This window comes from Oncorhynchus nerka, linkage group LG11, assembly GCF_034236695.1.
Source record: "Oncorhynchus nerka isolate Pitt River linkage group LG11, Oner_Uvic_2.0, whole genome shotgun sequence".
Classification (NCBI taxonomy): Eukaryota; Metazoa; Chordata; class Actinopteri; order Salmoniformes; family Salmonidae; genus Oncorhynchus; species Oncorhynchus nerka.
Window position 1 is genome coordinate 34,794,087 of NC_088406.1, and position 23,514 is coordinate 34,817,600.

Here is a 23,514-nt window from a genome sequence, read left to right on the forward strand (position 1 = left end):
CTGGAGAGAACAGAAATCATCTTCAGACAGTAGCAGAGTGACCAGTCTTTAATCTGACCACTGATTTGTTTGTCTTGGTGGTGGTGGAGCTGTGGTCAGTCAGCATCCGTCAGAGGGACCAGTAGGGCGGGTGTCATCCTGCAATGTAAGTGGTTCATTGGAGTGAAAGGGGGCTAGATATTTGTAAATTAACTTCCTCATCAACTGTAACCACATTTTCTAAGGAGAGCTTTGAGCAAATGATACCTTAACAGAAGTGTACATTTGCCAGCGAGATTACTTTCCAACAGTTGTTTCCAAGTGCTGTTCAAATCTACAAGACGATGATATATACCATATACATACACGTGATGATTGGAAAAGGCTGACCATCGGGGAGTGTAGGCTTTTTCTCTTACTTAGGTGATCAACGCAGCACAACACAGGCTTGAACCTCCCAAAAATGAAAGTTACACTTGATTTTAACAATGACAAATAACAAAACACCTAAAAAAACAGAATGGGGGAGAAATTAGTTCCTATGAATTCCAGAACAAATCAGATGAGAGTTGTGCTTTGAGGATTGTGTACAATAACAACATTGTGTTCTATTCTCAACAGTGGTGGAAAAAGTACCCAATTGTCATACTTGAGTAAATGTAAAGATTCTTTATTAAAAAATGTACTCAAGTAAAAGTGAGAGTCACCCATTAAAATACTACCTGAGTAAAAGTCTTAAGTATTTGGTTTTAAATATGCTGTACTTAAGTATCAAAAGTAAATGTAATTGCTAAAATATATGTTAAGTAAACCAGACGGAAACTTTTTATTTTTAAGGGGCACACTCCAACACTCAGACAGAATTTACAAACGAAGCATGTGTGTTGAGTGAGTCCACCAGATCATCAGTAGGGATGACCATGGATGTTCTCTTGAATAACTGTGAATTGGACCATTTTCCTGACCTGCTAAGCATTCAAAATGTAACGAATACTTTTGGGTGTCAGGGAAAATGTATGGATTAAAAAGTACATTATTTTATTTAGGAATGTAGTGAAGTAATAGTAGTCACAAATATACAGTTGAAGTCGGAAGTTTACATACATCTTAGCCAAATACATAAACTCAGTTTTTCACAATTCCTGACATTTAATCCTATAAAAAAAGTCCCTGTTTTAGGTCAGTTAGGATCATCACTTTATTTTAAGAATGTGACATGTCAGAATAATAGTAGAGAGAATTATTTATTTCAGCTTTGATTTATTTCATCACATTCCCAGTGGGTCAGAAGATTACATACACTCAATTAGTATTTGGTAGCATTGCCTTTCAATTGTTTCACCTGGGTCAAACGTTTCTGGTAGCCTTTCACAACCTTCCCACAATAAGTTGGGTGAATTTTGGCCCATTCCTCTTGACAGAACTGGTGTAACGGAGTCAGGTTTGTAAGGCCTCCTTGCTCGCACATGCTTTTTCAGTTCTGCCCACACATTTTCTATAGGACTGAGGTCAGGGCTTTGTGATGACCACTCCAATACCTTGACTTTGTTGTCCTTAAGCCATTTTGCCACAACTTTGGAAGTATGCTTGGGGTCGTTGTCCATTTGGAAGACTCATTTGCAAACAAGCTTTAACTTCCTGACTAATGTCTTGAGATGTTGCTTCAATATATCCACATAATTTTCCTACCTCATGTTGCCATCTATTTTGTGAAGTGCACCAGTCCCTCCTGCAGCAAAGTACCACCACAATATGATGCTGCCACCCCCATGCTTCATGGTTGGGATGGTGTTCTTCGGCTTGCAAGCCTCCCCCTTTCTCCTCCAAAGATAACGATGGTCATCATGGCCAAATAGTTCTATTTTTGTTTCATCAGACCAGAGAAGATTTCTCCAAAAAGTACGATCTTTGTCCCCATGTGCAGTTGCAAACCGTAGTCTGGCTTTTTTCATGGCGGTTTTGGAGCAGTGGCTTCTTCCTTGCTGAGCGGCCTCTCAGGTTATGTTGATATAGAACTTGTTTTACTGTGGATATAGAAACTTGTGTACCTGTTTCCTCCAGCATCTTCACAAGGTCCTTTGCTGTTGTTCTGGAATTGATTTTCACTTTTCGCACAGAAGTACATTCATCTCTAGGAGACAGAACGCGTCTCCTTCCTGAGTGGTATGACGGCTGTGTGGTCCCATGGTGTTTATACTTGCATACTAATGTTTGTACAGATGAACGTGGTACCTTCAGGTGTTTGGAAATTGCTCAGACTTGTGGAGGTCTACAATTTTTTTTCTGAGGTCTTGGCTGATTTCTTTTGATTTTTCCATGATGTCAAGCAAAGAGGCACTGAGTTTGAAGGTAGGCCTTGAAATACATCCACAGGTACACCTCCAATTGACTCAAATTATGTCAATTAGCCTATCAGAAGCTTCTAAAGCCATGACATCATTTTCTGGAATTTTCCAAGCTGTTTAAAGGCACAGTCAACTTTGTGTATGTAAACTTCTGACCCACTGGAATTGTGATACAGTGAAGTATAGGTGAAATAATCTGTCTGTAAACAATTGTTGGAAAAATTACTTGTGTCATGCACAAAGTACATGTCCTAACCGACTTGCCAAAACTATAGTTTGTGGAGTGTTTGAAAAACTAGTTTTATTGATGCCAACCTAAGTGTATGTAAACTTTCGACTTCAACTGTACCTAGTAAAGTAGATACCCCCCAAAAACGACTTAAGTATACTGAACAAAAATATAAACGCAACATGCAACAATTTTAACAATTTTATTGAGTTACAGTTCATATACGGAAATCAGTAAATTAAAATAAATAAATTAGGCTTTAATCTATGGATCATGTGAATTAGGCCCCAATTCACATGACTGGGCAGGGGCGCAGCCACCGGTGGGCCTGGGAGTGCATAGGCCCACCCACTTGGGAGCCAGGTCCACCCACTCATCAGCATTAGTTTTTATCCACAGAAAAACTTCTCAGTTTCATCAGCTTTCTGGGTGGCTGGTCTCAGACGATCCCGCAGGTGAAGAAGCCGGATGTGGAGGTTCTTGGCTGGCATGGTTACACGTGGTCTGCGGTTGTGAGGCCGGTTGGACGTACTGCCACATTCTCTAAAACGACATTGGAGGCAGCTAATGGTAGAGAAATTGACATTAAATTATCTGGCAACAGCACTGGTGGACATTCCTGCAGTCAGCATACCAATTGCACGCTCCCTCAAAACTTGAGACATATGTGACATTGTGTTGTGTGAGAAAACAGCACATTTTAGAATGGCCTTTTATTGCCCCCAGCACAAGGTGCACCTGTGTAATGATCATGCTGTTTAATCAGCTTCTTGATATGCCACACCTGTCAGGTGGATGGATTATCTTGGCAAAGGAGAAATGCTCACTGACAGCGATGTTACCAAATTTGTGCACAACATTTGAGCGAAATATGCCTTTTGTACGTGAGTGATTGGCATACTGAATGATGTGTGCACTACTTTCATAAGCTATGACATATGGCTATGCAGCCAATCCCTGGTGAGTGTTTGTCTTGTCTGCAGTGGAAAGGCCTGCTGACTCCCTCTCCCTGTGCTGAGCATTGTTGGTTGTAAACACGGGTAATCACAAGCTTAGACAACACACACAACATATTGAGCTCTGCACACTAATAGGCAGCTGTGCCCACTCTCCGCTTCCCAAACCCACAGCATTAATCACTGTTTTCATACATTCTACCCTACAACAACAACTGTCCACACACACACACACGGATTAGCTATCACTTTCCATTCAGGCCTTATAGAATGACTAGCCCCCTCTAGGGACTGTCTGACATACTAAATGGGATTTTTTCCAAGCGCTTTAAACACACTGTAAATCTTCCTGTGGTGAATTGCCCTATAAAAAGAGTGAGAACATAATTTCATTAACCTAATGATAGCAATAACTCTCTCCCTCTCTCTAGATTTATCATCAGTTTACCACTTTCCCACTAACAATCCCTTACGCAGAAACCTGATGGAGTTTGAACTTCATCACAATAAGTATGCATAAGTAGTAATTGAGCATAACTGTGTCTATAACTAGCCTATAACTCTCTGCACTGTGTTATACTACGGCCCAGAGCTCCACCTCAGTATTTAATCAAGGAAGTCCCATTGAGGTCAGAAGACCTCTTTTACAAGGGACCTGGCCAAATGAATGAATGACATGTGGAGAAGCATAAGGACAACCAGAGACAAAGCACCACAGAGCTATAGATAACTTTGATGAGGCAGTACAGCATCTAGTTACGTACCATCATCTGGTCCATTATTTCCTTTCACTATTGATTGTGTATTGCCTGGCATCGAAGTGGCCATTATAATATGATGGATAGGCTATATTTCAACCTATAAAATTTCAGTGGCTCTACTTCCTGGAGTTGGGAATGTAATAAAAAATAAATGAGAATACAACACCAGACATATGGGAATAATCTTCATTTTGAAGCTAGGAGCTACACTTTGGTAATAGAATTAGCCTGTGCTCCTGTTCATCTCTTCTGATCTGAGGAGGGAGGGCTGGTTGCAGACAGACAGAAAGCAATCTGAGAAATGTCATTCCTATATGAGCCATCCAACAGGCAATAGTGTGCTCTTGTTATCAGAAGGGCTTCACTTGAGACGGAATAATAATCACCTCCGCTCTGAACAACACTTCTGACATATAAAGAACGGATGTGATCTTGATGAAAAACGACAACAGGACTATGAGGGCTGACAGAGGACCCTCCAGAGAAATATGCATTTTAGTGCTGGCAGTGCAGTACTAGAGATGTGCACTCAGCAACCATTTCTGCCTAGATGTGGCACATGAGGATAAAAATGTAGAAATATAATTGTGTATCTTTGATATGTCAAGATGTTCTAAGACAAACACTATCTCACCAAGAGAAGAATCAGTGAGCCAGACACACAAACCACTCTAGAGTGATTCCATACGAAACCAGAACCAAAAAATACCATGATTTTGGGGATTTTCACAAAATGTTATCCATATAATGGTCCTTTAGAGCAGGTTTTTCCAAACTTGGGCCCTGGAGTTTTTGCCCTAGCACTACACAGCTGATTTAATTGAGAAAGAATTAATCAAAGTTGGCATATTTATTAGATTTTGGCCTTACCCAGGCTCCTTTAAGACTCCATATGACTTGGTGTCATATGAAGCTTTACCGCTGCTCTGTAGTACCTGATTTCAGTAAAAACAAACATTGTTTACAATAATGTATGAATATTCACAAATAAAAACATGAGTTTTGAAAAATAATTAAAATGATTTGGCTTATCTTTCAATATATCGTTGAACATAATATACTCTACGGGCATCTCAAAGTTCCAGAGTGGGATCTCTGGTAGTTTTAAAGTTATGGACAAAATTATACAGCAAAATTGGCATAGTAATGTAACCAATTACAGCCCTCCTTTTACTTGTATCATTGCACATCCTGCTAATCACCAGCAGAAACATTTGCAACAATAACAAAAAAGGTTTTCCCAATATTCATGTTTATAGTTTTCAATATTCATACATGAATGTAAAAAAAGTGTATTGAAACTAAAATACTACTCATATCAGTGTCACGACTCCCACGGAAGGTGGCTCCCCTGCCTGTTCGAACGGCGCTCGGCGGTCGTCGATCTACAAACGGCCACCGATTCCTTTTCTGTTTGTTTTGTCTTATTGGTTGCACCTGTCTCTTATTTTGTTTTTTTTATTCAGGACTATTTAAGCATGTTAGGCCGCCTGTTTTTGTGCGGGCTTGTTTTCTGTTAGTCTAGGTTGTGCCCTGTGTTGGGTTGGACATTTATGTGATTATTTCGCCTGTTATTTTGGGCGTTAGCATTGGAAACCGAAATAAAGTCCGGTTTTCCCAGTATCCTCTGCTCTCTGCGTTTGACTCCATTACCCACTACTCCAGGCGTTGTGACACACAGAGCAAGCAGTAAAGCTTCATATGACAACAATTTTTGCTCTAAACACCTACAGATTAAATGGCAGTGGTCACCAACCGGTCGATCGCGATCGACTGATTGATCTTCAAGGCAGTCTAGTCGATCACCAAACATTTCTGTAGAACAGCCAACGATAAAGGCTTGCACTCCTTTTTTAATATTATTCATGTTGCGCTGTTTGCAGTAGGTGCACTTGATTCAAAAGCCCTGTGCACCGGGTAGGCAAAGTGTAATTTGTCTGAAAAGACCAAATCCGCCGAGAGAGATCTGTCGTTAAATCGAGTGCGCCTACTGCGCTGGCCAATTTGATAGCTCAAATCACTACAGCTTCCACAACCCCAGCCACGTTAAATTTGATACTCGCCTATGTGAGATTTCACAACTTTCAAAACCATGAGCAGAGACAACAAAGAGCTTCTGTTTTTATGAGCGAGTTCATGTGTTCGTTTTTATTTTGCACTATTACAAAACATAAAACGACCTACTCCCTACTTCCACTCGAGCTTCAGCTGCAATGAATGAGTATCTAAATACAGTATATGGATAGCCTTGCGTTTGTATTATTATTATTAGCAGTTCACCGTGTCTATTTTAATATAAAGGAATATTTAACTTTCTCTGATCATAGGAACATGAATTTGTGCATGCCGCGTTCAAAACTGGGAACTCGGAAATCTCAGACTTCCAACTTCAGTGCGTTTAAAACAACTGGAAACTCAGGGAAAAACGAGAATTCCAAGTAGAAAACTTGGGCATCTTTCTAGAGTTCCGACTTTAAGACTGGAAGATCACTGATGTCATGATTTGACCTCGTTTTTTCCAGATTTCCCAGTTGTCTTGAAAGCACCATGTAAAATAAAAACTATTAAAATTATTTGCTAATTATTATTTCAATTTATACTCAGCTGTGCCTTGAAAGTGCTACACCAACAAAAATAAATCTGAGCGGTAGATTTTGGCTTGCTATTTGACTGCGAGGAAAAGGTTGGTGACCACTGCATTATGGAGTCTTAAAGAAGGCCTGGATAGGTGACCACTGCATTGTGGAGTCTTAAAGAAGGCCTGGATAGGTGACCACTGCATTGTGGAGTCTTAAAGAAGGCCTGGGTAGGTGACCACTGCATTATGGAGTCTTAAAGAAGGCCTGGGTAGGTGACCACTGCATTATGGAGTCTTAAAGAAGGCCTGGGTAGGTGACCACTGCATTGTGAAGTCTTAAAGAAGGCCTGGATAGGTGACCACTGCATTGTGGAGTCTTAAAGAAGGCATGGGTAGGTGACCACTGCATTATGGAGTCTTAAAGAAGGCCTGGGTAGGTGACCACTGCATTATGGAGTCTTAAAGAAGGCCTGGGTAGGTGACCACTGCATTATGGAGTCTTAAAGAAGGCCTGGGTAGGTGACCACTGCATTATGGAGTCTTAAAGAAGGCCTGGGTAGGTGACCACTGCATTATGGAGTCTTAAAGAAGGCCTGGGTCGGTGACCACTGCATTATGGAGTCTTAAAGGTAAGGCCTGGGTTGGTGACTGCTGCATTATGGCGTCTTAAAGGTAAGGACAAAATGTATTATTTCTCAACTATGCTTTTAAATACAAATGTCAAATACATGTAAACAATCTTTCCTCCAAAGGACCATTCGATGGATTACATTTAGTGAAAATTCCCCAAATCATAGTCTTTTTTTGTCCTGGTGTAGTATGGAATCAATCTCTATTGGCACCTGTATCTTTGTCAACCCTTTGAAGCTAGCGCTCAGAACACAGGCCTACAGGGAAACATACTGGGAAGGAAGGAAGAAGAAAATACTCCCTGTGTGTTGGCACATAAAAATCATTTTCAGCCCTGAGTGTTTGGCTGACTAATTTTCTCCACGTAATCAAGGATAATAGAAAGACTGGAGGGAAGAACTCCTGAACATGCTCTGTGTGCTTGTAGGGGATGAGGCAATATCCATGTGGAATTTAGAATCAATCCCTATTGCTTTGCAAATGAGATAGAATGCGATGAAAACTTGCCCGGCATTCTCAGGGACACAACATTCAATCATTGTGTTGTGCTTTCACACGAGTGCACTCGTCGATACAAAAAAATACCTGGCTTCATATTCGGTCAGACAGTTACACATTATCTCATTTATACAGCTACTGGGGGCAAAGCAAGGGAAATACAAGGGAGAGAATTTTCATGACGCACTCTGCTAGTCTTTTTATCGGAATCCTGTCAGAGGCTCAGGCCATTTTCCTTGTCTAACACACGAATGAAATGACCTGCCAGTCAGGCAGGGGTGAGAAGTCCCATTGGACTGTGTTAATTCACTGGGCTGTGAGGGAGGAAGACACAGAGGCAGACTTTCCTGGGTGAGTCTAATGCTCTCTTCATAGAGGCAGGAGGATACAGGTAGCTAGTATCTACAACACAGAGGTAGAAGTAAAGCTATCTGGCCAATCAATACCAATGCAGAATCAAGAAAGCCATGGTCAGTTAGTTCTGCTAGTGTTGTTTTACTCATAAACCATATGAAATAACTAGGCAAAGTCATAACCTGCGCTATGAATGGAATTTGGGTTGACCACATCTTCCTCCCAACCCACAAAACAGACAGCAAAGAGTTAGTGGTGGTTGTAGTTTCTGCTGGTCTTTAGAGACAGAAATAGGTTACAGATGGATAGGTAAAAGCAAACGGACAGAGTGAGAGATGAGTCACAGAAGAGTTGGTCTGAGCCCCTCCAGACGGTCCAGGAACAGTGAACTACTCTGTCTTTAATATGCTAATGGTGCAGCTGCTTGAATATGTTTTCACTGCATCATGCTGGCATGTGCGCTCTGCTCCACTCTCAACAACTTACTTCCCCTGTCAGCCATTGGCTCTCATCTCTCTCCCCTCCTTCTTCTTCCTTCATTCCTAAGTCATTTAAGCAATGGCAGCTACAGCTATACCTCTGGGCAGGGGAGTGAGGCAGAGGCACACTGATGCACTCCCTTTATGTCTTGCCAGAGGGTGAGGTGGTGGGGGGTTAGGGTTTGAAGGGGGTTAAGTTTGGTCTCATCGCAGCCTGGAGAGATTAGGGGTGGAGAAGAACAGCCAGAATTGAGGCACAACAAAGCAGTGCATTCTGGGAAAGGCATAAACAACGTTCCACCTCCATCCGTTTTATTGATCGTCTGGAATGGACGTCAACTGCAAAATAAAGTAATTGACAGTTTTTGGGACAGTGGTTTTGTTGGGCACTTTCTCACCGTCTTACATTTGGGGGATCAATGTTCTGCATCAGTTTTGTCTCGTTATATTGTCCTTTATGAGTTCCTGCCTGATAAGGTACAGCTAATACAGCAGGTTAAGTGATGTCATACACCATTACCCTCTGTAATTAATTCCCATTTAGAGGAGACTGCAGAAGGCCCATCACCCAGTATAGCATCTCATAACCATTAACTACAATCTGCAACATCAACAAATTATAAATGTATAATTAAGCAATAAGGCATGAGGGGTTGTGGTATATGGCCAATATACCACTGCTAAGGGCTATGCATGACGCAACGCAGAGTGCCTGGATACAGTCCTTAGCCATGGTATATTGGCCATATACCACAAATCCCTGAGGTGCCTTATTGCTATTATAGTGGTTACCAATGTAATTAGAGCCGTACAAATAAATTATTTGTCATACCCGTGGTGTATGGTCTGATATACCACGGCTGTCAGACAAATCAGCATTCAGGGCTCGAACCACCCAGTATATAATGTCATATATTCCTTATTAATATATATCTGTTTCTCAAACCATCTGTCCATACATCAACCCATTAAAGTCAGACAGTGCTTGAAGCTTTCTCTAAGATGGTGGCTGCAGTATTGCATGGTGATTACTACAAATATTAACATACAGATACTGTAACAGTACACAATGTTATATTGAATTCTGTGCATAGGACTATTCAGAGAAAAGAGCGCTTTGGCAACACCAGATGAAAAAACACCCGGTCTCCACAGGGCTCTCCAGGACAATGTCAGCCGTGGTGGTGTGTCTCAGTGTTGGCCCGGTGATCCTGACGGGCTGAGGAGAGACTGGCTTGGAGCAGGCCTCTAGGGCCTTGAGAGAGCGATGGGGATGGGAGAAAGAGGGGTGGAAAAGGAGTTAGGAAGAGGGATAGCCTTGCTCTCAACTGGCTGAAACAGCACTAAGACAATATCTCCACCTGCAGTGCACCAGAGGAACAACAATTCAAACCCTCATGCAAAACTGTGCGGAGGAGTTACTTGGCCTGTTTACTCCCCAGTTGTGTCCCCTTTGTCCCAGTAGTGAGGGTCTGAGTACGTGATGGTAGAAAAGTGCCTCCTCACAACTTCCTGGTCTTTCTGCTCAGTCACATCAAATCAAATCAAATTTTATTTGTCACATACACATGGTTAGCAGATGTTAGTGCGAGTGTAGCGAAATGCTTGTGCTTCTAGTTCCGACAATGCAGTAATAACCAACAAGTAATCTAGCTAACAATTCCAAAACTACTACCTTATAGACACAAGTGTAAGGGGATAAAGAATATGTACATAAAGATATATGAATGAGTGATGGTACAGAGCGGCATAGGCAAGATACAGTAGATGGTATCGAGTGCAGTATATACATATGAGATGAGTATGTAAACAAAGTGGCATAGTTAAAGTGGCTAGTGATACATGTATTACATAAGGATGCAGTAGATTATATAGAGTACAGTATATAGGTATACATATGAGATGAATAATGTAGGGTATGTAAACATTATATTAGGTAGCATTGTTTAAAGTGGCTAGTGATATATTTGACATAATTTCCCATCAATTCCCATTATTAAAGTGGCTGGAGTTGAGTCAGTGTGTTGGCAGCAGCCACTCAATGTTAGTGGTGGCTGTTTAACAGTCTGATGGCCTTGAGATAGAAGCTGTTTTTAGTCTCTCGGTCCCAGCTTTGACGCACCTGTACTGACCTCGCCTTCTGGATGATAGCGGGGTGAACAGGCAGTGGCTCGGGTAGTTGCTGTCCTTGATGATCTTTATGGCCTTCCTGTGACATCGGGTGGTGTAGGTGTCCTGGAGGGCAGGTAGTTTGCCCCCGGTGATGCGTTGTGCAGACCTCACTACCCTCTGGAGAGCCTTACGGTTGTGGGCGGAGCAGTTGCCGTACCAGGCGGTGATACAGCCCGACAGGATGCTCTCGATTGTGCATCTGTAGAAGTTTGTGAGTGCTTTTGGTGACAAGCCGAATTTCTTCAGCCTCCTGAGGTTGAAGAGGCACTGCTGCGCCTTCTTCACGATGCTGTCTGTATGGGTGGACCAATTCAGTTTGTCTGTGATGTGTACGCCGAGGAACTTAAAACTTACTACCCTCTCCACTACTGTTCCATCGATGTGGATAGGCGGGTGTTCCCTCTGCTGTTTCCTGAAGTCCACAATCATCTCCTTAGTTTTGTTGACGTTGAGTGTGAGGTTATTTTCCTGACACCACACTCCGAGGGCCCTCACCTCCTCCCTGTAGGCCGTCTAGTCGTTGTTGTCGTCCGCAAACATGATGATAAAACAAGTATATTATTTAAATACATTTTTCAGCCAAACAATAATAAAAATCCGGACAGGACTGGACAGTGTATTCACTGTATCCCCATAGCACAGCTTGACCAAGGCTGTCAAACATCACACAGGCCTTGCATGACAAACTAACTAGCGGTGCCCTTTCAAACTCCCTTTGACCTTTGTGTGGTGGTCTTTCCTTAGGGCCATGCTCAGGGCTCACCTCCATCTCCTCCATGCGTAGCAGCATGCTCTCCAGGGTGGGGGCCTGGAGCTGTGCCAAACCCTCCATCTGTCTGTCTCCGCCACCCAGGTGGCCAGCACTGCATCAGCCAGCAGCTCCTCTAGCAGGGCCTCACTCAGCACCTCAGCGCACTCTGCAGCCTGGAGAGGGAGGTAGATAGCACAGAGCTCATCACATGCATTTGATGGAATCACTTCATGGTTGTTTCCCGAAATGGCACCCTATTCCCTATATAGTGCACTACTTTTGACCAAAGCCCTATGGGCATTTGGGACTCAAATATTGAGAAAAACAGAAATATTGGTAATATAAGTCAGTATCATTACAATATGACAGGGCTACTCACTCTGTCTGTAGCCTGCTCAGACAGCCGATGCCTCAGTGACGATGTGGCCTTTCTGTCCCGGGTCTGAGAGGCAGCAGCTCCTATCTGCTGGGGTACACAGGTGGGGCAAGCTCAGTACCACACCACTACTGACCTTCTCCTACCTAACACAAACCACTCTTACTCTAACTCAGTCTTGTCACTCAGCACATACACAAGGCTGCAGCAGTACACCCTAGGCCTAGCTGTAAATTCCCTATTCATTTCACTGTGGTGGCACAAATATGGTGGTAAAAGCTGTATGGATTTTTCAATTACAAATGAGATGTATTGATTTTCCCACTCCTCTGAGGGCAGTGGAATTCCTGAGTGAGGGGAAAGCTTTCCTTGGTCCAGGCTTTTCTTCTGTAACAACAATGTGGGTATTGAGTGACAGCAAAGTTACACACAGAGTTGTTTATTCCCATGCCTGCTGAAAAGCAAGAAAAAACACAAAAGGATTGTCTATTTTTTGTGTCCATACAACCCTTTATTTTTTTTTAGGGATAGTTTAAATGTCTCTTGGGCCTGGTCCAAGAGAGGCTGAAGTCTCCCTCGGGCCTCCCTACTCAATTCTCTCAGCCCACTGGGTTGGAGAACCCACCTCAGACCTGACACACACACATGCGCAAGCCTGGTGTGACAATATAGTGTCTTTGAATCCTGTCTACAATAAGTTATTGAAATCAAATCGAACTTTATTCGTCATATGCGCCGAATACAACAGGAGTAGACCTCACCATGAAATGCTTACTTACAAGCCTTTAACCAACAATGCAGTTCAAGAAATAGTTTACCAAATAAACTAAAGTAAAAAATTATAAAAAGTAACACAATAAAATAACGAGGCTATATACAGGGGTACCGGTACTAAGTCAATGTGTGGGGGTACAGGTTAGTCGAGGTAATTTGTACATGTAGGTAGGGGTAAGTGACTATGCATAGAAAATAAACAGCGAGTAGCAGCAGTGTAAAAAAAAGTGTGTGTGGTGGGGGGGGGGGTTAATGTAAATAGTCCGGGTGGCCATTTGATCAATTGTTCAGCAGTTTTATGGCTGAAGCTGTTAAGGAGCCTGTTAAGGAGCCTTTTGGTCCTACACTTGGCGCTCCGGTACTGCTTGAGGTGCGGTAGCAGAGAGAACAGTCTATGACTTGGGTGACTGGAGTCTTTGACAATTCTTGGGGCTTTCCTCTGACACCGCCTTGTATATAGGTCCTGGATGGCAGGAAGCTTGGCCCCAGTGATCTACTGGGCCATACGCACTACCCTCTGTAGCGCCTTACGGTCAGATGCCGAGCAGTTGCCATACCTAGCAGTGATGCGTGATGCAACCGGTCAGGATGCTCTCGATGGTGCAGCTGTAGAACATTTTGAGGATCTGGGGACCCATGCCAAATCTTTTCAGTTTCCTGAGGAGGAAAAGGTGTTGTCGTGCCCTCTTCACGACTGTCTTGGTGTGTTTGGACCATGATGATGTGGAGACCAAGGAACTTGAAACTCTCGACCCGCTCCACTACAGCACCATCAATGTTAATGGGGGCCTGTTCGGCCCTCCTTTTCCTGTAGTCCACAATCAGCTCCTTTGTCTTGCTCACACTGAGGGAGAGGTTGTTGTCCTGGCCCAACACTGCTGTCTCATCGTTTTCGATGATCAGGCCTGTTGTGTCATCAGCAAACCTAATAATGGTGTTGGAGTCGTGTTTGGCCATGCAGTCGAGGGTGAACAGGGGGTACAGGAGGAGACTAGGGTATCATGCCTTTCAAAGCACTTCATGGCTACCGACATGAGTGCTACGGGGCAGTAATCATGTTACCTTCGCTTCCTTGAGCACAGGAACTATGGTAGTGGAGGTTGTACATTTTTAAAAAAAGAGTTAACTAGGCAAGTCAGTTAAGAACAAATTCTTATTTTCAATGACGGCCTAGGAACAGTGGGTTAACTGCCTGTTCAGGGGCAGAACGACAGATTTGTACCTTGTCAGCACGGGGGCTTGAACTTGCAACCTTCCGGTTACTAGTCCAACACTCTAACCACTAGGCTACCCTGCATGTAGGTAGGGGTAAAGTGGAGGTTTACTCAGTAGCCTATGAATTCTCAGAAGGCAGCAGGACTTCAGCCCCCTTCTTCTCTGTCTTTCTTCACGCAAATGACGGGGATTTGGGCCCGTACTTAACCTTTATTTGACTAGGCAAGTCAGTTAAGAACAAATTCTTATTTACAATGACGGCCTACACCGGCCAAACACAGACGATGCTGGGACAATTGTACGCTGCCCAATGGGACTCCCAATCATGGCCGGTTGTCATGTGTTCATCATGGCCAGCCTGGATTCGAACCAGGGTGTCTGTAGTGATGCCTCTAGCACTGAGATGCAGTGCCTTAGACCGCTGCGCCACACATCCTTCGCGACACGTTAAAGAAAAATCTTTGTCCAGTTTGAGGTGAGTAATCTTTTCGGTCATCAGAGACGTTAGCAGCAACATTAGGTAGAAAATACGTTTAAAAAAAAGAGTTACAAACAACGCAAAAAAAAAATAGCACAGTTGATTAGCAGCCTGTAAAACGGCAGCAATCCCTACCGGCGGCATTTCATTTGAATTGAATTTTGAACTTGAATCCCCTCTGACTTGGCCATATGGTTTGTCCATTGATTTCCAGACTCATACTTGTCACAAACCTGAAGGGCTTCAGGGATGTGTTAAATTGTCATAATTTCACACTGAGGAATTAGTACCTTGACACAACTACTGAACATTTTGACCTTCCACTTTTAGCTTGACGGGTAGACTAACAGTATATTTGTTCCCAGGCTATGACAGGGAGTGTGTACAGGACGTAGTACTACACTAGTGTACTGGATACTCAGCTGAATTAGGTCCCTCAGTCACTGCATGGTCATTCTGTCAATCCAGGCTTGCCTGTGCATTCACATAAAGACAACACAAGACAGAACTGTTTCAATTAGAGATCCACATATGTGGATGGCCAGGGTAGGCAGTCATTGTAAAATATGAATTTGTTCTTAACTGACTTGCCTAGTTAAATAAATAAAAATCCAGTCCTAATGTCAGCCACCAAAATCAGGCTGCAGGCATTTGATTAATTATAGATCTCAATTGCACTAATTAAGTTTTAATTAGTGTAGATGGTTGCAGTGCACTTGAATTTAGGGCAGGCAGGCACTGCTTTCCATCAGGTGCTTTAAAAAAAAATTATGTCCCCAATCTAACAAGCAAGTGCCTAGATTTAATTTATTGGAGAGGTTAACTTTCAATTGGAATCAGAGTATTGCTTGCAGCTTTCAGCAAGTGAGGTCTGAGATCAGGGTTTTAAATGACTTAATTACTCAAAACAAGCAAACTCATAATTTAAGTGTTCCCTGGGCAGTTTCCATTGGTTCATTCTGCCAGTCCACACAGCTATAACACAGACACACTATTTATACAAAACTCCCCTTCCAATTAGTGGATTCAGCCACACCCATTGCTGACAGGTGTATCAAATTGTGCACACAGCCATGCAATCTCCATAAACAAACATTGGCAGTAGAATGGCCTTACTGAGGAGCTCAGTGACATTCAACGTGGCCTTTCATAGGATGCCACCTTTCCAACAAGTCAGTTTGTCAAATTTCTGCCCTGCTAGAGCTGCCCCAGTCAACTGTAAGTGCTGTCATTGTGAAGTGGAAACATCTAGGAGCAACAATGGCTCAGCCGCGAAATGGTAGGCCACACAAGCTCACAGAACTGGACCACCGAGTGCTCGTAAAACTCGCCTGTCCTCGGTTGCAACACTCACTACCGAGTTCCAAACTGCCTCTGGAAGCAACGTCAGCACAATAACTTTTCCCCAGGAGTTTCATGTAATGGGTTTGCATGGCCTAGCAGCCGCACACAAGCCTAGAATCACCATGCGCAATGCCAAGCGTTGGCTGGAGTGGTGTAAAGCTCACCTCCACTGGTCTCTGGAGCAGTGGAAACGTGTTCTCTGGAGTGATGAACCACACTTCACCATCTGGCAGTCCGATGGACAAATCTGGGTTTGGCAGCTGCCAGTAGAACGCTACCTGTCCAAATGCATAGTGCCAACTGTAAAGTTTGGTGGAGAAGGAATAATGGTCCGGAACTGTTTTTCTTGGTTCAGGCTAGGCCCCTTAGTTCCAATGAAGGTAAATCTTAATGCTACGGCATACAATGTCATTGTAGACAATTCTGTGCTTCCAACTTTGCAGAAACATTTTGGTAGAAGGCCCTTTCCTGTTCCAGCATGACAATGCCCCCGAGCACAAAGCGAGGTCCATACAGAAAAGGTTTGTCGAGATCAGTGTGGAAGAACTTGATTGGCCTGCACAGAGTCCTGACATCAACGCCATTGAACACCAATGGGATGAATTGGAACGCCAACTACAAGCCAGGCGTAATCGCCCAACATCAGTGCCCAACCTCACTAATGCTCTTGTGGCTGAATGGAAGCAAGTCCCCGCAGCAACGTTCCAACATCTAGTGGAAAGCCTTCCCAGAAGAGTGGAGGCTGTTATAGCAGCAAAGGGGGGACCAACTCCATATTAATGCCCATGATTTTGGAATGAGATGTTCGACAAAGAGGTGTACACATAGTTTTGGTGATGCAGTGTATTATACATAAACTAAAACCTCATAAATGAGACTAGTAAGGAACTGTGATGCTAATAAGGCACAAGGTTGTTTGCCATGTCCAATGGTTTATGTTTTATGTGTTAAATGAAAAGATTATTGTTATTATCAGTGACCTGAGGGCTTCGTTGTGGGCATGTCTCTGTCTATCACAGGTCAGACAATAGTCCTGCTCTGCTGTCACCACACATTTTACATTTACATTTAAGTCATTTAGCAGACGCTCTTATCCAGAGCGACTTACAAATTGGTGCGTTCACCTTAAGACATCCAGTGGAACAGCCACTTTACAATAGTGCATCTAAATCTTTTAAGGGGGGTGAGAAGGATTACTTTATCCTATCCTAGGTATTCCTGAAAGAGGTGGGGTTTCAGGTGTCTCCGGAAGGTGGTGATTGACTCCGCTGTCCTGGCGTCGTGAGGGAGTTTGTTCCACCATTGGGGGGCCAGAGCAGCGAACAGTTTTGACTGGGCTGCGCGGGAACTGTACTTCCTCAGTGGTAGGGAGGCGAGCAGGCCAGAGGTGGATGAACGCAGTGCCCTTGTTTGGGTGTAGGGCCTGATCAGAGCCTGGAGGTACTGAGGTGCCGTTCCCCTCACAGCTCCGTAGGCAAGCACCATGGTCTTGTAGCGGATGCGAGTTTCAACTGGAAGCCAGTGGAGAGACACCACACCACTCAGCTGCTGCTCTGAGGTGCCTGAGGAGAGCTTCAGAGGGGAGAAGAGACATCGAGGCTCTGGTCTCTTCTGAGGGGAGATGGACACATAAAACAAGTAGATTAGAAAAAATTACAATCAAAAGAGAGACTGTAAGAGAGGGAGAGTATGCAGCAAGAGTAAGTTACAAAAGAGAGCCCGAGGACAAGAGAGAGTGCTCTCCTCTGATCTCACCACTCGTTGTTGTTGTTTAGGAGGAGAGTGAGGTGGCGTGGGTATCCAGGGCACAGAGGCCTCCTTCTGTGGGTACTGACCCACTCTCAGCCTGGAAGCCACTGTTGGCTGCAGTAAACCTGCATCCCTCACATGGGCTCCCTGCTTCTGGACAAAGATAATGTTTAAGAGACACAAATGTAGTGCAAATAGTTCAGGCTAGACCGTTATTAATAGACATATTAAAATACATTTAATTGCGCCAAAAATGTACTAATTAACCTTTGTCCTGTCGGGGTGCAGAGCTCCTCCTTGACTGTTGGGGACCTGTACCCCACCTTCCCTGAGTTCTCTAAGATGGACCAGGCTCTCCAGGCCAGCCCTGAGCACCTGTCTGCGATCCAGCTGTGGAGGAGGCTCTGTGGCTCTGGGTGGCTGCTGATGCTGAGGGACCGCTCTCCTATTTTGCTAACATCACAACATTGGCTCATCATCAATTTTTATTGAAATGTTGTTTTGAAACACTTGAACAGCTAGGCTATGTGCGTAATCATTTCTATAGGCCCTTACAGATAAGTGTTACAGTGCTTGGCAAGACTAATCAAACCCGTATGTATGGCCCTTAACACCTGCATGCTCCTTTGACAGACTACACAATTATCTGGCCAACTAGCACACAAACAGACACCTGCCTGCTGCTTGTTTAGTAGTGTGGAGAAGGTACAGTAGGGGGTTTGTTCATTGAAAGTGAGAACTGTTATTAGTTGCCAAGGAGACCTGCGCATACTATCCAGTTCAAACCCTCTCGTGGTGTGTGGTGGTTGCATCATATCTCCCACAGAGAGACTGTACACAGTAGGAGCTAACAACCCACACAATGAGCTGCCTGCAGGAGACCCATGACCAGAGAACCGGACGCCGGCCCTGCTCTCCCCTCTTTGTGTCAGTCAGCCAGTCCCTCATTAATCTCCACCCTGGTGCCGTGATTCAAGCTCGGTGGGAGGCCCAAACTCACACAGCACTTAAGCCTTCAGGTAATTTCCTGAGCCATGGGAACCGTAATAATCTGCTACCTCGTTCACAATGAAAGAACAGGGTAAACAACAAAGACACGAGACGCTCAAATTAAAAATGCAATTTCAGGAATCGTTCCACCCACGCAATAAATGTTCTATTTTTGGATCAGATATTTTATCAACGGCTGTGTCTGTGTGACTGTGGTTTCAACCGTAGGATGGGGGATGCTGATTTGTCTGACACATTTGCTGTGTTGGTTGTTCCCGGTTTAATGATGTATGAAATTAATTTACATGAGTTATTGATGTTATGAGGATATGGAATAATGAGCCAATAAAAAAAAGACTAGATAATTAGGCTATCCTTATTAAAATGCTAATAAAATAGCTTCAGCAGCACAGCTGACTGGGATAATGAGTGTCTCTGAATGCTGAGTCATTCAGCTAGAATTAGAATGAGAACACCTGCTCGTTGCTCACCAGGGAAGGACTTCTTGGGGCCTGCTGCTCTACGAGGTCCTCTGAGACCCCTGGTGGTGGCAGAGCCCCTGGGTGCACGGGGATGGGGGGGAGACGTGCTACGATGTGGAGACCTGCGGCAGCGTGCAGGGGAGGAACTGCGTGCTCGGGCGTGCCTCCTATGTACTGGACTCTCCTGCTCCTGAGAGCAGTATCCAGGGTCTGAGAGACACAGAGAGAGACACGAAAATCAAATATATTCTGTATACATTCAAATTAAAGAAGCCAAATAAAATCTAAATGAAATGTACTGTATAATACTTCAGCTCTACCTATGGTTTTGTAGCTCTCCAGCACATTTATTTCCACTTTCTTTAGATTGAATAGCTTTGGTTTTTAAATGGAGTATTGCCTGTATAACCTAATATAGATGTATAAGGAAGCTAATATAGATGTATAAGGAAGCTACTTATCAAAAATTACCAATAGATGTACAGTAGTTGATTGGGGAAATGTTCTGGTGCCCATCTTCTGTGTAATGAGGTGAGAGTGACCTGTAGGTGGATTAAATATATGGATGCATCGCAAATGGCTTTCTATTTCCTATATAGTGCATTACTTTTGACCAGAGACCTTTGGCCCTGCCCCTGATCAAAAGTACTGCACTATAAAGATAATAAGGAGCCATTTGGGACTCAGCCTATGACTGACCCCTAGTTTCTGCAGGATGTCCAGGGCAGTCTCTGGGATGGCTGATCCCTGGCCCACCTCCACCTTGGCCGAGCACAGAGAAAGCTGGCGGATCAGCTGGCCCAACTCTTTACAATGGGAGGGCATCCTACCCTCAGACGTGTCAGACAGCTGATTAGTGAACCTCTGCATGGCCCTGATCGCCCCTCTTTGGGCAGCAGCCAACCTGTCCATCGATCTGGACTGAGAAAAGGAAGGCGAGGGAGATGGGTGTTAGTCTTTGTCATTGTCCTCATCATGAACCTCATCAGAGTATGACAGCTTTGGTTATTAAGTGAGAGTTACTTTGTTTGTGTGATCAATCTTCTGTGAGCGCAGTTTGTCTAAATCCTCTTGGATCTCTTTCGCCTGTTGTTGTAGCACATAGATGATGCGTGCAGAGCGGGCTGCCTGTTCCTGTCTGCGGACCACCATCCTGCGCTGCTCATCAGGCTCCAAGGGCTCTGCAACCATTCGCCCTGGAATGCACAGTATGCCAACAAGGTGCCACTCCAGCTGTGTTACCCATAGAAATATAATCACTACAACAGGCCTAGAACCTCTGACCATGGCGATTTGACTGGTAAACTCATGGGTAAGTTTAATTATGTGGAGTTACCTCTGTTTGTGAGCTGATCTAATCTCTGGATGTAGTTGGCCAGCTCTCTCTGCAGTCTGCGGGCCTCCTGGCTGAGTGCTGTCTGGGGCTCCTGGCTGGCTGTGTGCCTTGGGCCTGGGTCTCTGGTTGGGGGGGACAGGCCATGATCAGGCCCAGGGGGTACAGAGATATACTTCTGGGAGGTGTATACAAGCACCTTGGCTCCAGACCGAGTCACTTCTGTCTTTGACCTCCCCTTAGGAAAAACCCTCTTCTGCTTGAAATTGAAAAATTATCAAGGTTGATAATCGATTATAAAGGTTGATGAATGATTAATCGCAGAGTAAAATTGATATAAACTGTACAAGTGAAAGGGGAGTGAGCCTTATTTACCTGCTCCACTGGTCTCCTCTGGCTGTGGTCTGATGGGGGAGCTGTTCAATGACTCCTGTCGTCTCTTCCTCAGATCTCTCTTGGCCAGCCTGATTGCAGACAGCAGACGCACCTCAGACAGAGCAGAGAAACACAGAGAGCTGCAGGTGCTATCCAGGTCATCCCAATCCTCTACCCAGGGCATCAGCTTCTCAATCACAATGGGTGCAGGTGGGCCAACTTGGCTAGCACGGTTATAGGCGTTGGGAGGCATGGCTGCATTGAAGAGTAACTGAAAGAAAACAATAGTGGCACTGGAATCATTCCTGCTGTTGCAATGACAGAGCTACCAATTTAGCTAGCTAGCTAAGTTGACGTTACATCCGGCTGTCCAACTTATGACCTGGCCACATAAACTGGCATTCACAACGTTAAAATGTTATATTTCAATATCCATCATGAGAGAGTAGAGAGTACAGTAGTATTTTATTTATCCCAATTTGGGAAATTGTTTCATCACTTCAGCATCATCAATCAATAAAATTACAAAGTCAGGACCCATACCAGTGACAGACACATGATAAAACACATATTATAAACTGGGTGGACCGAGCCCTGAATGCTGATTGGCTGACAGCCGTGGTATACGGGTGTGACAAAACATTTATTTTTACTACTCTAATTATGTTGGTAGCGATTTTATAATAGCAATAAGGCACCTTGGGAGTTTGTGACAGATGGCCAATATACCACGTTGCATCTTGCCTAAGAACAGCCCTTAGCTGTGGTATATTGGCCATATATCAAACCCCCTCAGGCATCATTGCTTAAATAAAACACCTGCACGTTAATAGCCATAAAAGATAGGTAAGAAAGTATGTTGTCTATCCTCCTGGGAAACAGCAACAACTACACAAATAAAAGGCATAACAAATTAGTCATTTGTGATGACTGTGGGTAAAAAGGACCTCCGGGAACATCTCTGTGGAGTGTGTGGGCAGGATGAACCTGCTACTGTGTTGCATTAGAGTGCTGTGGAGTGGGTGTGGCATTGTCCATAATCATGTGTGTTGAAGCTTGCAGCCTTTTTATGAACATGTCTTGCATTGACTCGACTGCATCTGATTGTATCACTTTCTTTATGATTTTGTCCAGTCATCCTTCACGAAGTTTCCCTTCCAGCACACAATGGCATAACACAAAACACTAGCTACTACACTGCTGTAAAACATGAGAAGCATTGTCTCACACATTAAAATATATTAGCTTCCTTAAACAGTAGTCTGGATTAGGCTTTTTGATAGATACTCTGGGAATTATCCTTCAGTTTATTGTCCACTATAACTCTCAGGACTCTTAATTCCGTGTGATGAGCATGGCCACCTTTCATGATACAACTTGCTTTTGCAGAGTCTGAGAATTTCTGCAGGTGGCGCAGTTCATTGTTGTGTGTGAAGTAATTTATGTATTGAGAGGAAACGGGAAAGGTGGCAGGGCCCTTCCTAGTGGGGTTAACGTGTTTGCGCATATCTGGTCTCATACTGCCTGGTTCAATCTTACGAACTGTGGTCTTATTGGTCAGATAGTTAACAATCCATTTGACCATATGTGGGTTTACATGAATGTCTTTCAGCTAACGTTATCTTACCTGGGTCTGAGAAAGCCGAGTGCTTCGATTTGGACCTAATGTGACCCAGCTTTTCGATTGTCCTAGGTCATCGGGAACTCTAGGTTTGCAGTCATGGCTGTTCCTAAATCCCCTAGCTAATTACCGGTGTATCTACATCAGCTGTAGCCTGTATACCTAGCTACCTGCCTAGATAGCTAACTAACGTTAGCTTTGATACATTTTGCAAACCCTTGCTTAACATTTCAGTACGTATCTAGCCATGCAACCAGATGGTACAATATGCTTCGAATATTATCATGTAAAGAAAGTTAAAATATTTAGCTAGGATACTATTTGTACGGGATAGACTTCGACAGCTAGCTAGCTGTCGAGCACAGCTAAAACGGTTTAAAATGCCGCCATGACAACAAATAATAAGCACCGCCTTCTGTAAAAACAAGAAGTGGGTATTTCTAACCTACGGAAAGCAGAAACTGTCAAACATAACCAGATGTAGGATATTTAAAATACTAATTTGACTAAAATGTGATAACTATGATAAAATTGTTTTTCTATCTATTTGTGTCCATAATGTTCTGTTTGTTTCGATGAAACAGTCATCAAAAGCAGTACACGAATAGGATGATGTTGTCATATCAGTTTTATTTTTCATAGACAGGAAGAGGAAGTGTTGTCATGCGTTTTCTGTACTGATAGCAAAGATTATGGATATACTGACAAGATTACTTGCCTCCTCTGCCCTAAAAATGGGAGTCGTTGTCCACAAAGCGGCAAGGCGGGCTGTCTAGCTCACGCCTATTCTTTCTTTGGATTGGTGGATATCTCATATTGTATTCGATGAGGGTTGTTGACGTTAACTGTCTGTATTCAATGGAGAAATGCTACGCTACAAGCCTCATATCATGAATATGCATAGCCATCTCGAGATGACTACGGTATAAAGTGTTTTTAATCAAAGATGAGACGATGCCATGTGTCCTACTTATATCAGTACAGTCGTAACAACCCAAACATTACGAAACTTACAATCAATCAAATAAACCTCAAGTAGCAAATA

General features: G+C 43.7%; 1 protein-coding gene across 1 annotated transcript; it reads right to left on the reverse strand.

The window, feature by feature from the left end:
* Positions 1-9,104: 9,104 nt before the first annotated feature.
* Positions 9,105-22,595, reverse strand: LOC115137608 (protein moonraker-like; the record flags this gene model as incomplete). Its single annotated transcript, XM_065024062.1, is given in 20 exon segments — positions 9,105-10,110; positions 10,245-10,330; positions 11,745-11,798; positions 11,801-11,905; positions 12,017-12,023; positions 12,614-12,696; positions 12,698-12,740; positions 13,622-13,807; positions 13,945-13,967; positions 17,129-17,530; positions 17,675-17,821; positions 17,936-18,121; positions 19,115-19,332; positions 19,335-19,350; positions 19,840-20,061; positions 20,164-20,336; positions 20,477-20,732; positions 20,849-20,858; positions 20,860-21,119; positions 22,476-22,595. Coding segments are annotated over 20 exon segments (2,802 nt in total), but the record flags the coding sequence as incomplete, so codon positions are not given.
* Positions 22,596-23,514: the final 919 nt, after the last annotated feature.